The sequence below is a fragment of the Eriocheir sinensis genome, chromosome 36, assembly GCF_024679095.1.
Source record: "Eriocheir sinensis breed Jianghai 21 chromosome 36, ASM2467909v1, whole genome shotgun sequence".
NCBI classification, from domain to species: Eukaryota; Metazoa; Arthropoda; class Malacostraca; order Decapoda; family Varunidae; genus Eriocheir; species Eriocheir sinensis.
In genome coordinates, this window is record NC_066544.1 from 6,253,149 (window position 1) to 6,269,200 (window position 16,052).

The window sequence follows — 16,052 nt, forward strand, 5'->3', positions numbered from 1 at the left end:
GAGAGTAGGGATTAAATTGACCTTGTGCACAATGACCATGGATTAAGTTCAGACTAAATATGCCAAGTTCAGTGGTCCAAAGCTATTTGCATTATTGAACAATGAAACACTATTTTCCATAGAAATTTATTATTAAAGTAGACACAATACATCAAATATAAAGTATTAAGATAAATGACAACCAATAATTTTGTGAGCATGAGATCCTTAAAAACATATCACACTCCTTAAGGCACATTCAAAGTTCATAATTGACAGTGTTACCACCACACTCCTTGTTTCTCCCATCATGGTGTTGGAACCTGTACTGCACTTCATATATTTGGAGCCAGGAACAAAGAGTTTGGTTACTTTAGTAGTGAGACAATTCATTAACGGCCAGGGTGAGGCATGTCTGCAAGATCATCACAGATGTGATGTACTCTAATGTGCAGCCAATCACTTGGATTATCATGCCTTAGGATGCCTGATAAACTAATACATTTCAAGAGCCCAGTGAAATAATGAAGACCTCTCTTACAGATGGTTCTCATATCAGCAGCCAATAAATGGTCATAACAGAAGCAAGTTCAATCCCATTTGATATCTAAATAAATTGAGTACAATAGCTTCTAGGCCACTTCCCATACAAATCTCAGGGTGTACCTGGTAACATATAATATTACTTAAGCTGATGGTAACCTGTTTACCATGTGACTTGATGCTAGCTGTTACTACATGGAAACTCACTATATGTCTAACATAAAAATTAGATCTGAAAAAGAATATCTTGAACTTTAAAATATTGGCAATTCTGTAGCTATGAAGCTGATTTAATGGCCATAATACAATTAACGTCAATGCAATTCAAGTTCTTTAAACAATGATCAGCAGATAAAACTTTTTGCCATAAAAAAAATTAACAATTTTTCCCTAATAATAAGTTCCACAGATTGTACTTTCATTTCACAGCCATTAACTTCCAAGCAATCCATTGTAGTCATCAATGCCTGTAAAAATGTCCTCTTTCAGTAGTTTGGTAACCTTCATTGTGTATTGGCACTAATATTAGTGTAGCTTAAGCACGCTTTGGTGTTTGTCAAAGTTGTCAGCATGTGGGAGGTGAGACATTTTCAAACTCAGTTCCCTAAGCAGTGATTAAACATTATCCAGTAAAAGTAAGTAAAAATATAATTTACAACTATTATATATAAATAAAAAACATCACTGTACATGATTGGACCCTTATTAATGAAAGAAAATAATGCAGATAACTAAATATATAGTGACTGAGCACATTACTTCTCAACAGTTATGCATTATATGGTTCGAGGCCAGTCTGTTGACATTTCAGGTAAATGCTGCATTGAACGACAGCCTTACAAATAAGGAAATATGTCTAGAATGACTACACTTCTTCACAAAATAAATCTCCAGTTTAATCAACCTTGAAAGTAATACTCCCATTGGGTGTTCATAATACCGAGGAAGAATGACTCAATTGTTGAACAATGAGTAAAGAGTCACTAAACATTTGGGTATGCTACAACAAATGTACATTACTACGGATCAGGTATAACAAACGTTTTTTTATTGATAAAATTAAGACACTACAACAAATGAAATGCTACTACACATGTGAAAGAATTCAGTCATGGGATGCCTTGAGCCCTTGTTGTGCATGCGCTGTGTTTTTAAAAGTTTGTATGAATCAGCGGTGGTTATGCATCTGCACAATTTTGCCTTCAGCAGAGAAATAAAAAGTCCTTTTAAAGTTATAATGCAATACACTTTTAGCCATAAGCTTGCAAAATAGCAAAAATCAATTACTTCTGAAATTCAGAAAGAAATAATTTCCCAGTGAGAAAATTAAAAAGTGTAGCAGATCTAAGTGTTGAGTATGGTATGGCTGAATCAACAATCTGAAAAAAAAAAAAAAAAAAAAAAAAAAATGCAGAAAAAGTAAGACGAACTTTTTTGTAAAGTAGTTCCCCCTCCTCCTTCCCTGCTTCATTCTCCACATGTTCCACCTCACAAACTACTCTTCTGTATGTCTTTTACTAACCTTCAAATCTTGGAAAACCATAAGAAACAATGTGGGCAGAAAATCGATGGAAAAAATAACAATGAAAGTGTATGAAAACAAGTATGGCCACTGGCAGCAAAATAGCCCAAAGCAATGAAATATGCAAACACATGGGGGTCATGGAGGGCAAAACCCCTCGATAGATGGTTAGGTATATAGTCACCTGCCTTTTAGTGATCCTATGGGGGTAGTGAGGGTCTAAGGTCCTTCATAGTAAAGAGAGTGAACACTCCTTTTGAAATTCAGCTCTGGTGAACTGAGGGACATTTCAGGCTGCTCTGCTAACCGTGTCCAAACATTTCATTGGTATTTTCACGCTCGTTTTTATTTTTAAGCTGTTCCCTAGTTTTCTAAAATGTTTGAAGACTAGTCAAGACATGTATAACAACATGAGTAGTTTGTAAGATAGGAAATGATATGCAGACATGTTAATAAAACCCTCTTTACCACGTTGGGTAACAACTTGGGTCTTGGTCGTAGGCCTGGAATGGATTGCCACAAATTATGTGTACTGAATTCAATGTATGCTAAAATGACTAATCTTACAAATGTTATTGTAGTTGTAGCATAGCCCACTATATTTTGGTTTTAAATTAAGGCTAATAGTACAGGGGTGCTTTGTGTTTTTGGGTCAGATAAAACACCACAGCAACAACATGGATCATCAAACAAGTGTGGCCTAGCTTGAATTGTGATAAGAAACAACAAAAAGAAGGAAAAAAAAGGCATCATTAGCATCAGAACCTCATTTCTCAATCAGACAATTGGAGCAACTGATAAGACATCCTACTTTCCAGAGAGAGAGTGTGTTTCAACAACAGCCATCTAGAATCATCTAGATCTAAAGAGGCTGACATAAATAGCAACCTCCCCCTTTCTCAATCTGTTACACTGAGGCTAAACTGTCCTCCCTATATACATAGTGAACCTTTCTTTCCAAGGTGTTTTTTTCTGCCAACTACAATAATGTATGGAACATTAGCATCTTGGTTTATGTGACTAGATTCTTTTGTCAGGCTACACAACAAAAGGCCATGCTTGACTTCTCTCTACATAATGAAAAGGCAATGCTTGACTTTCTTAGAAATTGTTGTGAGTATGTTTTATATGTAATAAATAAATAAAAACATGAGAAGGCACTAAATCAAAATATAAACAGTCCACACTCTCCTTCCAGTTCTTGAATGCCTGAGACATGTCAACAAACCCTCCTTCAACTGAATGCACTAAATATGCATCATTATCATCATCATCATCAAGGAATAGCAGGCCAAGGCATAACTTGAATTTCACATCACTAAAGATCAACAATTGCTTCATTTAAATATTATCTGCATTTTAATAAAAGTTAAGAGTATAGAAATATTCTTGGCAGTCAAAAAGGAACATACAGTGGGAGGAAAGAGCTACTAAGGATAAAGTTTATCCCCAGTTAACTCAGTACTTCTAATTAATCTTATTGACAACTTTGAATAGTTAACAATAAAATTGATACCCATAATTAGATGAACTTCGGCACACTCTGCCCAGCAACATTCCTGATGACAGGAATATTCTATTTTAAAATATCGTGCATACACACGACTTTGTGTTATTAATGCTTCTTTAACTTATTATGAACTTCCCTTCAGATTACAAATTATGCTAAAAAGACTTATATTACACCAAAAAAATGATCATCAGAGATTTGGAATTTATTCTCTAATTTCAATCATTTAATTCTCACTCTTGGTAGTTATCAAACAGGGGATTGCCTAAAGAAACTAAATTCAATGAACAGGAAAAGATAACTTACAATTGTCATCACTGCAGGTTACTAAATATTATCTAAATCCAAACACTTGGCACAAACCCATTGTATTCTTTGTGAGAAATTCATGATTTATATGCTAAATTTCAGTTGATTCAGCTGATAAAATTTCGTTATGGTTTGTTAGCATATTTTGTAATTAGTTTTTCATAACTGTAAATGAAACAAATTCCAGATTTGAGCAATGACAAATTTCCAATCTCATGTGTTTCTGCCACTGCTAAAATTACTATTGGAATGTATATTCATACAATTTATGCGTGTTCACAGCATCAATGACTCCTTTCTGAGTATAAAATTAATCTAGAGAAATTATAAAAAAACTTGTGGTACTAAAAACTACCTATGGATGAAAAGAAGAAATGGAACTGTGTACCAAGAACTTACTCTATAAGACTGATAAAACCTTTCATTTGCCTAATGCCATGAATCTAAAAGAGAAAAGATCCTTAGAAAGTCTTCTGATAAAATAATAATGCCTAGCAACAGAAGGCCTTCTCATTTTCAAGTATCATGACAATACCTAAAGCCTCCATACAACCCTATCAGACCCACAAGGTGGTGATGGAGTAACTGGCATCACACCTGGTTGCTGAGCACTGTGCGCAGGTAGTCCACACAGTGCTGCATTTCGTCATGGTCAGGCCGGCACTGCTCCATCCTGGAGAGCAAGACAAGCCAAAAGATAAAAATTATAAAAGGTGAAAAATGGATTAATCTAAACTGAATATGTACTTCCTATGATTATACATTGCATATGTATGGTTTGTAACATGCCCGGTTCAAAAGTCTCACTGAGATAAACAATAAAAAATATGAAGTTTAAAAGTACATGGGACCTCTCTCATGAATGTTATGCATCTGTAAAATCAAACATTCCCATTTCAAGTGTTAAGACAAGAACTCACTTTTTTAGCAAGTTCTCAAGTCTGTCTGGCATCAAAGTGACTTTCTTGAGTCCCTGGAGGCAGAGCTGAGCCAGACTCTTGAAGCAGGCTCGCCGGCAGTTGTTGTGCTGCGGGGAGTCCCAGATGGGGGTGGCCCTCACATAGGACCATGCCAGCAAAGAGTAGTCCACCAGACTCATCCACTGCTCAGCCTCCACTAGCTGGTTGCACTGCTCCAACAGGGTCCTCTGAAAAAGTCCATGTGTTACAGATGTACTAACAGAACAGTTTTCAACCTCCTTAAATATCATGTATGTCTGAGCCACTCTTTTTTTCTGGCATGACCTTGCCTGCAGGTACCAAGGATGGAAATAATTTATAATTAAATCTACAAGTCTTTAAACCTACCTGTCAAGACCTTTTGTTAAAATATCAACCCTTGGGTACTACGAATAACATCATCTCTTTAGCTTTGATGGAAATCCTTTGTACAATCTACATGGAAAGATTGTGGTATTTTAATGATAGTTGTCCTTCACATGACTCAGTCCCAATGTCATCATGAAAACAACCAGTACTTGACAAGGGCATGGGTGAAGTTTTCATGAGAAAGAATTGCAGCACTTTAGTGACAACTCGGGTAACAAAAGCTGCTTCCTGCCTCATTCATGTAGGCTGCCACAGAGAGATCTGTTTCACATCTCTCTGATATCTCTTCCTCGAATTCTTTTTTGTTTAACACCCTTATTTTCCCCTATAGGATTGAATGATCATTTCTCTCTAACATACCTGGATTTATTATGGTTGCACACTTTTTTTCTATTATGCAAAAGATGGACCCAATCAAGGAACTAACTAAGGAAACCATAGCCCTAATCACTGCTCTAAAGGAGACAGGCCACCAAACAAAAACAATAACTGAGCTTATGAGCGTAGAAGTTGAAAATTAAAAAATGGCTGACCAGGGATGACCGGGAGGATGTGGGATGGTGAGACACCAACCCAGAAACTAAGGTCTAGTCATTTCAGAAAAACGTTTAATCATGAAATGAACATTATGAAGCATGCAGTGGAGGCTAACCCTCGTGTTACAGCTTGGGTGCTGAAGAAAACAAACCCTGGGATGTCTGGAGAAGTGTCCGAGCAAAAAGTCCCCTAGCTTGCCTGCACCAGCCACAAACCAGTCACCAAACTGCTTCTTTTGGCTCACCTACACCAGTAAATATTTGACCTGAATTGATGCAGACTGGGTGGGTGTATTATGGTCAGATGAGGAAACCTTTACTGTGATCTATAACCACAGAAGTGCAGTGCAGCCACACACAGGAAGTGATCCTCTCGACTCATGTTACCTGGAACCCACAGTTAACCCGTTGACTATGGATTTCCTACAAGAAGACATCACCAAGCTACAGAAATGGAACAAAAAGTGGCTGCTACAATTCAATGAAGAAAAATGTAAAGTCCTGCACCTTGGGGGGGGGATATCCAGCATACCAATACCACATGGGAAACACTCCACTATCAATCACAGAGGCAGAGAAAGACCTGGGAGTATATATTACCAGGCTACCAGTGAAAGCTAAATCCATGCCAATTGCAGCAGACGGGTTAAACATCTTGATTCACTTATGGTAAGGGGTAATCTTGCTGATAAGAGGTTTGTAGACCTTGTCATCCTTCCCAGCAATAAAAAAATAAGGTCAGGCATGTATCTTGAGCTCCTATGTCACCATCTGCCTGAGCTCACAGGGGTCAGTGTTTCAGCAAGACAATGATCCTACTCACACCGCTATATCCATCACCACCAAGCTTGAGGATTGCCATGCATCCTTTGTAAGGGATTCACAAGGTAACAGCAAAGACCTCAGTCCCAATGAAAAACTCTGGATGCTCATAAAGTATCTCCTGGGGTGGGATGTGAGCTCTTTCCTTAAGCTGGAGGCTGCCTTTCTAGAGTTTAGATTTAATACTCTTTTCCAGACCATCATGAACCTCACCCTGAAGTTCACCCAATGCCATGAAGAAGCATTAAAGATGACCTACTATATACTAAACATAATACATAAATTATCCCTATTTGGACTAATTCTTATATTTTAAGTTATGTGTATACACTGTGTATACACTGCATACTTTGGCCAAATATTGCATGAAGTACAAAAAAATACAGCATGTTCTTGTGTATTAATGATACTTATTAGCGTATAACTTTCTGTAGCCTGTGGCACTTTTCCAACTACCGTACCACCTCTAGATATAAGGAAATTAGTGACAAGGTTTGATATATAGAAAGACCTTTACCCCGGTAGCAGCGACGTGCCAAATTTGTGGCTTTACCATGTAGCAGCAACGGGCCAAATTTGTGCCATGATATAAACCTCCCAAAATAGATGATACATAAACTGATCACAAATGCTTTGATATATATTATGAAATGGTTTGTGTGAGTGATGATTTTTTCTCATTTTTCTCGCTTAGAGGGACCATTAAGAAATATGATCCCCACTGCCACCGGGTTAAATATCTTTATCTTGACGTCACTATCTTCATGTCCTTAAATTTACCTTGAAACCCGCAAGGTGTGGAGCTGCCTTGTTATAGGCTGGAGAGTCTGTTTTGGAGGCAAGCCTTGAAATGGGTAAAGCCTTGAACACACACTTCTTTTGTAGATTTAGCTTTTCTTCCATCTGCTTCAAGTCTGGCTCAGGCAGTATGTCCGAAATCTCATCTGTAGATCAGAAAGAGCAGAAATGCATTCAGAACCACTACCTGAACTTTTAATAGTCACCTCCTGAAACAGATAATGCTGGATATACCAAGACCACTGGAAATATGGTATCACAGTGTATGGTAAAACATGACAAGCTAAATAATGTCTCCATTTTCAATTTCCCAGTGACTATCATTGACCACACAATGGAAAGTGCACAGGTTGCTCTGAGGCAAGACCATTAAACAATACAATCTCCATAGTTGTAACATCATAAATGTATATTGGTTTTGGTTACTAAAGATAATGGTGATGATTGGTTTAAAATATGATTAGGAGTTAGCAAGGGTTGGGTAATAGTTCAGCTGTTATTCAGTATCTATGTGGATGGAGTGATGTAAGGAGTCAGGACCAGTATGTTAAGGTGAAAGTTGAGGGCAAAAGCTAGGCTGCATATGACCTCAGTGCTCATCTCCATCTCATTGGCCTCTGAGCCCATGGTGGGTAAGAACCCACTACCCCAGAGCACAGGGCAAGTGTGACATCCATGTTACTCAGGTTTCTCACGGTACCTATATATCAATCAACCCTAAAGGGAGGATGAACAAACTACCCTGAGCCAGGATCAAACCTAGGCCAGCAATTTATAGCTAGGTGCACTAACCACTACACCACGGATGTGCCATGTATGTCAAGAAGGTGTTACTATGGTAGACAATGGAAGCAGCTAGGATATCTCAAACATAATGCATAATGATGACAAAGTTCTTTTAACAGAATCAATGGAAGGCCTATACAGGAATAGCCTCATAAAGGTAGTTGAACACTATGGCATAAAAGTAAATATTGAAAAGGTGGTAGAAAAAAATAATAAAGAAAGAAAAGGAACAAATGGGTTCCCAACTGGTGGGCTGTGACCCAATGAGGGATCGATGAGGATTGAATGGAGGGGTTTCAAACCCTTCCCAGAAAAGGTCTGGAAGAATGATTTTCATAGCTTATCCTTTTGAAATTGTTTTCTATGCTTTTATTCTGCTGGTGAGTGTAGAGAAGGAACATCAGGCTATCTTTTGGAGGTATGTAAAAGTTGGATATGGGTGAAAAGTAGTGTATTAAAAAATGTGTAAAACAAGGTTCAAGATTTTGGGAAAAAGGTCATAAGTGCAAGATCATTCGGAACCGTTGATATGGAAGCTCTCTAAGTGGTGGATGAGTTTAAATATACAAGAGAAATGACTATTAAAAGTGGTAGTTGTTGTAGGAGAGAATTGATATACTGGAGTGTAAGGTCTCTAGGGCAGAATGCTGAAACTGGGTTAAAACCTTTAAACATGAGAATAAGTGGCACTCATGGTGAAATGGGATCCAAAGCTGATTGGTAACCCTACCAGTTCACAAACATGTCACACTACCGAGAGGTTTTATAGCTTTATCTATAGCTCAATAAAAATTTGCTGTAGTCTCTTTTTTTTTTAGTTAGAAATAATAATTAGGAAAAGTTTTAAAGGCACAGTGTACCTTTGAGCTCAGGGTGTCTATCCAGCACATGACTCAATACATCCACCAACTGGTTTTGAGAGAGACCTTTGATTGCAACCTCTGGAGGGGACTGTGAAGGGGAGACAGTCAAGCTCCGGCACTTCTTCAAGATTGGAGACATCTGCAGCATTTTCTGAAAAGGAATACAAGTTAATGGACCAAGTTGTTATTATTAATAGTACTATGAATGAGATGTTGTTTTAAATATTAGCTGTGGGACTTTCGATCATATTTAGACATAGTGCATGAATCTCAAGTTTGTACAACTCACCCCCCTAAATCAAATGTTAACTACATTTTTTCCATTTTTTATCAGCTTAAATTCACATGACAGAACCACTGCTGTCCCACTCTTTTATTTAACCTCTGCTGTCCCACTCTTTTATTTAACCATTGCCGTCCCACTCTTTTATATAACTACTGCTATCCCACTCTTTAATATAGATTATATACCTACAAGCAGCTACAACGCTCTGTGCTGTTCTTAGGAGCGTGCCCGTGGCTTTATCGCTGTGTAGCTGCGTTAACAACCTCGTGGTTACGAGCACCGCAGGCTTTACCACACAGGTCAACCAGAAGGCATACCAGAGCGATAACTGAAGAGGCCGGGCCGGCAACGGGCATCAAGTGCTCGCGCGGTGATAAGTTACACTGTATTGTCCTTGCGAGACTGGGGGGCGTGGGTACCCCCTGCACAGTGCATCCAGGGGGACCATGGGGAGGCCAGCCACAAGAAGTAACCACAATTTACAGCCAGCCCGCACCTCCAGATCGGGCTGGCCCACGGGACTCCCGAACCCCTATGGGCCCCTTTACTCGCCTTATCGTAAGCATGGTAAAATCCTTCTTTCATATGTCGGACTGAGGGCGGTACTTATCCGCATTTCTTACTCTGCCCTCACTCCCGCGGGAGTGCTCTTGGACCCGCACGCCTTCTCCATTGGGACGGAACCCTACTCACCTGGGCCAGTCCTAGGCTTAAGCTAGAGTTCGCACTGTGTATTTTATTTAAACAGTCCTTTGACACTCCCACCATTTAAACCTGTAATGCCATGACTATCGTCACTTCGATATGGTCTGCAGCGCTCGACAAGAATGTTTACGTGCCAGTTGTACTGCGAAGCACACAGCTTTCCTGCGAATCTTTGCACCAGGACATCAATATAATTGCTACATGCAAGCTGGGGTGCGCCTTACAAGTGCGGTACGCTGCCTGGGCGGAGCTTAGAGGCATTGCGTGGGCAATTTGAACGAGTTTTTATTTTTTATTTTTTTGGAAAAAAACAAATATATCCCAGATATGGGCGAGGTCGGATACAGTGTACCTGGATAACTGAGGGTTTACTGTATAAATAAACTTGGGTGGGACAGATCCTGACAAAAGACACGGTACCGTGTCAAAATTCATGTATGTATTCAGGATGGGATGTCTCACCACACTGGGCCAAGCCACAGGGCTCAAGTTAGAATCGAAAGACTATAGGTGTGATGCACAAGAGCCCTCAACCTGATATACGGTAACTGATATGGAATAAGGTCTATATGAACTACTGCTGAATTCCATCAACTGTACAGCTCCCCTGAGCTGTGCTACTGCCACATCACCCCCATCACTCTCCTCAGAGGAGCTCACTACCCCACCCCTCTCTCTCTCTCTCTCTCTTATTTACGTTATAATATTTTTTGATTGGCTGTGCAGAACGCGAGAGTGAGACTTACGTAAGTCTTCCAACGTGGCAAAAGGGTGAATGGTGCAGCACCATCGTATGAGCCACGTTGCCAAGCGAAATGGAATAAAATCATTCCAAATATAGATAATGCATGTTCATAGAATGCAAATCAGCAAATCAATAAGCAGTGACCTGTTCCTCATGGTAAACTTCTTAGCTCTTGGGTGGCTTCTGCTGCCATTCTCTACATAACAATTGTTATACTACACACTTATGATAAAGTTGGTCCCCTCTTTAATTATGGAAGTACACCAGTAACACCCAACTCACTCGTCTGCTTTCCATAAGCTCCTTGGGTGAGGCATCAGACAGCTGCAGACGCTTTCTAGGGGAGGAGCGAAGAATAATCAGGCCTTTGCCGGGGGACCTCTTGATGGGAGTCTTATCTGTGCGTTTGATGGGACTCTCAATGGGTATAGGAGACCACTCAATGGGCAATGACCTCCTACCCCGCCCTCTGATGATCAGCTCATCTGGTGAAGGTGTCAGGGAGAGGTACGAGGATGGCAAGTTGACTGTGGCTGACCAGGTGAGGTTGTTGTCCATATTACCTGCAGTTTTGAAAGTATCAGTTACCTTAATCTTAACCGTATCTTGTTATAAAAATTTTCACTGATGCCCATGTGTCCTGCAAAAGTCATAGAACTATTATGGCAGGTTTTGAGCAAAAACAGTTGTGAGGAGACCCAGCCCCCAACAACAGTCTCTTACAAAGCAGGAACTATATGCCTTTTAGCTTACCTCTTAGGGCATGTATAGAATATGAAAAACAATTTCTTAATCTCTATATAAATTTATGTAAGTTTCATAAGTCCTTTTTTGTGCCTTGCTATTGAGACAGGTGAAATTTACATTTATATATTATTATTAACAAATCAAGTGCCTGACAACTTTTAACGGCTTTGTCAGCCAAGAAGTTTCAACTCATTGCAACTAAAATAGTAATCTCTTCAAATTTCCTCTCATGTTTTCATAACTGTTCCTCAGTGATAGCAATTAGTACCTATCTCCACAAGAAGAAGCATCATGTTTAACCCAGAAATGAAGTATGTCTCTTTAAAATAAACTGCTCTAGTCTCCTATATAATATAAAAAAAATGGTGCTAACTACTGGAATGAGTTGATGATTCTGGAGTAATGCTAATATACCAATGAAATAGTGTCATCCACTGGAGTGAATTGAGTATAGGCTATATCAGGAAGGTACAGATTTGCTCTAAGTCCCTCTAAACTTTCAATAGGAGGTAATTTTCCACAATTTTTCGGATAGAGATCAACTCAGCATATGACAGACCCTCTGGATGAATGCTTTGAGATTTCTGCAGGGAGTAAGGTAAATAGGTATCCAGAATTACACTCAATTCAAGTTGGCAGGAAGAGGCTACTAATGAACCTGAGCTATATAACTCTGCATTTTCTCAAACTAGCAGTAGGACAGCCCGGGTTTCATCATGGACCCATTGTGGAAATGCAGATCTGTGCACCAGTTAGAAGTGTCCCTGATGTCCTTCAGCACGCAACTGAAGAGTCGTGGTCCCTCATCCGTAAAACTTGTGGCATGAAGGAACCTAAGATGTTGACTGACTGCTGTATTTGCTTTTCTGTAGTAAGTGCGGTTAAATCAAGGGTGCATCTGGCCTTTCATTCCTCCTTTGGTTGGTATTGTTGGGTTTAGGACGTGCTTCTCTAGGATTTTCCATGTGTATATTTTGCAATGTCTCCCCCTTCATCTTTGCAGCAAGTAGAGTTCCTGAGGTGCATTGATTTCATTTCAACTTTCTGGATTTATTGCAAAATATGATGTGTCCAAAGGGTTCTGATGACTAATGATTCAATTATTACTCAAAATTATGGAAAACTACCTCCAATCAAAAACTTTCAGATATATAGTGATCTATGTATAGAAAATTCTGGAGGGCCTGGTGCCAAATGTGGGTCTACAAGAAAATTCCCACCCAAGGTAAGGAAGACTGCTACATGAAGGGTGCACAGGGCAACACTCAGAGGCGCTGAACTTCACATACAGCAGAGCGCGCCTCTATGACTGCCTGCCATTGGAGATCCAGGATATAACCAGAATATCAGTGGACGGAATGAAACACAACAGACAAATGACTCAGTGGACTAAAGGATGAGCCACCAGTACCAGGTTACACAAGCTCGCACCACAACACCCTCCCTGAAGTCACCCATAGGGTAGAAATTGGTCAGAGCCCTGAAACTTGTGGAGGGCCACCTCAGCCATGCTAATAACAAGCGAAATAAACCAAAGTAAGTAACGTGACACAAAGATTAACCTTCTGGAGTTATATCAGAGGGACGGGGTCCACCTTTCACGGGAAGGGGTTCAGATCTTGTCTGATGCCCTTGAACGTGGATTGGGGGCCCTGCAGGTTTTTTTAGGGTTGGTAAGAAGGGGCCTAAGATGGCAATACCTAGTGGGAACATTAAATGTAGTAATAATGATAGCAGCTGCAGGGTAAAGCAAGGGGTAGGTCTAAATGCGTACTATACAAACAGTAGAAGTATTAGGAATAAGATAGATTTATTGCGGGGAAAGGCGTGCATAGAGAAATTTGATATGATAGCGATCACAGAGTCATGGATAAATAATGGATAAATACTGCAGACAGGCACTTTCTCCCTGAATTAGAGATTGAAAGGTATAGGTTACGTATTCCACCAAGATCGAATAGGCAGGACCGGGGGTGGGGTCACTCTCTTCGTCAGGGAAATCTTAAGTGTGTCATTAACAACTAAATCAAGGTAGATAGTAATACAGAATCCCTCTGGGTAGAAACAATAGGTAGGAAGGAGAAGCTTGTCATAGGAGTACTTTACAGACTGCCCAACCTTAACAAGGATAGTAGCCAACCCCTTTTACAGGAAATTAGCAGGGCATCAAGATATAGGAATTTGTGTGTAATTGGGAATTTTAATAATAGGAACATAGAGTGGGATACTTTATCAGACCAGGAGGCACAGGATTTGTTAGATGTGATACAGGATAGTTTTTTTAAGCAGTTAGTTGGAACACCAACGAGGGAAGTAAATATTTTGGATTTGTTGTTAACTAATAGAGAAGACATAATTAGCAACATTGAGGTTAGGGATTCATTAGGTAACAATGGCCATAAGGAAATTAGATTTAATATCAAATGGGAGGACAGAGTCAGCAGTAACAACACATTAATATCTGACTTCAGGAAAGCAGACTATGAGGGGTTAAGAAAGCAGCTGCAAAGGATTTGGGGAGTTTTGGTGCCCACACTACAGAATGGACATCAACTTGCTAAAATCAGTTCAGAGGAGGATGACCAAGATGATTCAGGGGCTGAAGAACCTCCCATATCAAGAGAGGCTGAAACATCTCAACTTACTTTCACTAGAAAGACGAAGAGTGCAGGGAGATCTGATAGGAGTATTCAAATGGGTCAAGGGTTACAACAAAGGTGATATAAGTAAAGTACTGAGAATTAGCCAGCAGGATAGAACATGCAGTAATGGATTTAAATTTGAAAAGTAGATTTAGGAGGGAAATAGGCAGGCATTGGTTTAATAATAGGGTGGTGGGGGAATGGAACAGACTCAGCAATCACATAGTAAGTGCAGGGACGATAGCTTGTTTCATGAGTAGACCGGATAGCTACAAGGACGAGGATGACAGGTGGTAGTGGGGGGGGGGGGGGGTCTGGAGCTGCCCTGTGTAGGCCATTAGGTCTCTTGCAGTCTCCCTATGTTCTTGTTTTTATGTTATAAATTGAGACAGGACATCAGAAGATAACTAATCCGTGTACTACAACTGGGACACACACACACAGCTTGGTCATTTGAAGCATTGAGCTGTGGAATGGACAGGAGGATGAGGTGGTTTGTGCAAGAAACATTCATGATTTTAAGGAAAAGTTGGATAAGAGCGGATATGTAGACGGGAAAGCGCGAGCGTAGCTCTTTCCCCGCATGTCACAACTAGGTAAATACACACAGTTCTAGGGTAGATTGAAGCCACAGGTATGCCTCACCTGGAGGGGTTTGGTGGAGGGTGATGGTGGTGGATCGGGGCAGCTCCTCAAGAGCACCACGTGTGCGGTGGGCCACAGGTTCTCCTCCACCTCCCCCATTAGCCTCGGCCATGATCCTGGTGCTGGGGTCTGGTGCACACCCGAGCACGCCACCACTCTGCTGTCCTCCTCAGGTCAAATCACAAATCACTTCAGAAATAACGTTTATCAGATGGCTCATTGACTGCCTAAGGCCACCTGTATGACGGGCACAGCCAAGGTGACTCGCTCAGCAGTGGTGCACAGCCCTCATGATGCACAGCGGCCCTTCAGGTAAGTGAAGCAAAGTATACTTCCTCCACTGCTGATGGCGGGCTCGTGTCTGCTCTTGTTCGTCTCTCCCCACAACCACTTGTTGATATTCTTCGAGCCTGCCACAGCCTGCCACCCGCCGCCTCGCAGCACCGGTGGCCTGTGATGGTTTCCTGCCCCTAGGATGCCTGTCCTCAGACGACGCGCCGGGCAGCCCCAAGGTTAGGCCAGGAAGGTTTAAAAGGAAAATGTAAACAATGGTCGAGGGAGACACAGGGGACGCCGTCCTTCCCGCCAAACACTCGTCCTGCCTCCGCCAATCACGGGGCGCGCCGGGGGAAACCTATGACAAGACGGGGACCTCCGGCCAATCACAGGGCCCCCTAAATGAGGGACGTGACGTAATGAGCGACTTTGACCAATCACAGTAAGGTTCACCAAACGCCGATATTTTTTTTCCCTAGCCAATCATATCGAAACTATTTCATTCGGTGTATATAATAGTATGTATAAAAATGGCAATAAATGGTCGTATAAAAGAATGATTGACTGGTAAAATGAAGCTATACCCATCAAAATGAGAGAAATAATAGCAGACTCCTGCGTTCTTATGTTCTTATGTCTCCAAGGCGCACTTCATTGTCCACTCCCATATGTAGTCATAATGTAATTTGATGTTTAGAATGATATATATTCTGCAGTTAAAGCAGCCTCATGTGTGGGGCCTGAGCCAGCTGCTGAGTGCTGACCCTGCTGCAGCGTGGCCACGTGCGCGGGGCAGGGGGGCAGCTGGGGCCGTGACGTCATCGTGGATCAGCTGTTGCCTGTTTAAGTTGCCAGTGCGTTCCCTTTTTAAATGCCCGTTTATTTTTTCAGTCTTTGTGTACCATGTATATGCGATTAACAGGCTTAGGGAAAAGTCTTAAGGTACGTAAAATTGATAGGGGGTAATTCAAGGATCATTGGGGTCAAAATGTGTATTTGTATCTTTACAT

At 40.8% G+C, this 16,052-nt stretch overlaps 1 protein-coding gene across 2 annotated transcripts; it reads right to left on the minus strand.

Moving 5' to 3' along the window:
• Positions 1-1,545: 1,545 nt before the first annotated feature.
• On the minus strand, positions 1,546-15,503 carry LOC127007654 (uncharacterized). Of its 2 annotated transcripts, none has more exons than XM_050878857.1 (6): positions 14,767-15,503; positions 11,015-11,295; positions 9,060-9,147; positions 7,330-7,493; positions 4,784-5,010; positions 1,546-4,536 (listed from the first exon to the last, which is right to left on the minus strand). In XM_050878857.1, exons 1-6 carry the CDS (start codon positions 14,876-14,878, stop codon positions 4,455-4,457), a joined length of 954 nt encoding a protein of 317 aa, XP_050734814.1. In that variant the 5' UTR covers positions 14,879-15,503; the 3' UTR covers positions 1,546-4,454. The 2 variants fall into 2 exon arrangements, with proteins under 2 accessions (XP_050734814.1, XP_050734813.1); XM_050878856.1 differs by having other exon boundaries at positions 8,994-9,147; positions 14,767-15,498.
• Between the last annotated feature and the right edge of the window lie 549 nt (positions 15,504-16,052).

Bases quoted from the DNA above. Each gene is read 5' to 3' on its own strand.
- LOC127007654 (XM_050878856.1), bottom strand. From the start codon at position 14,878: ATGGCCGAGGCTAATGGGGGAGGTGGAGGAGAACCTGTGGCCCACCGC. The intron at 11,296-14,766 runs GTGAGGCATACC...TCAAAACTGCAG, and splicing joins CCTCCACCAAACCCCTCCAG to GTAATATGGACAACAACCTC. The intron at 5,011-7,329 runs GTAAATTTAAGG...GGACTTTTTCAG, and splicing joins CACACCTTGCGGGTTTCAAG to AGGACCCTGTTGGAGCAGTG.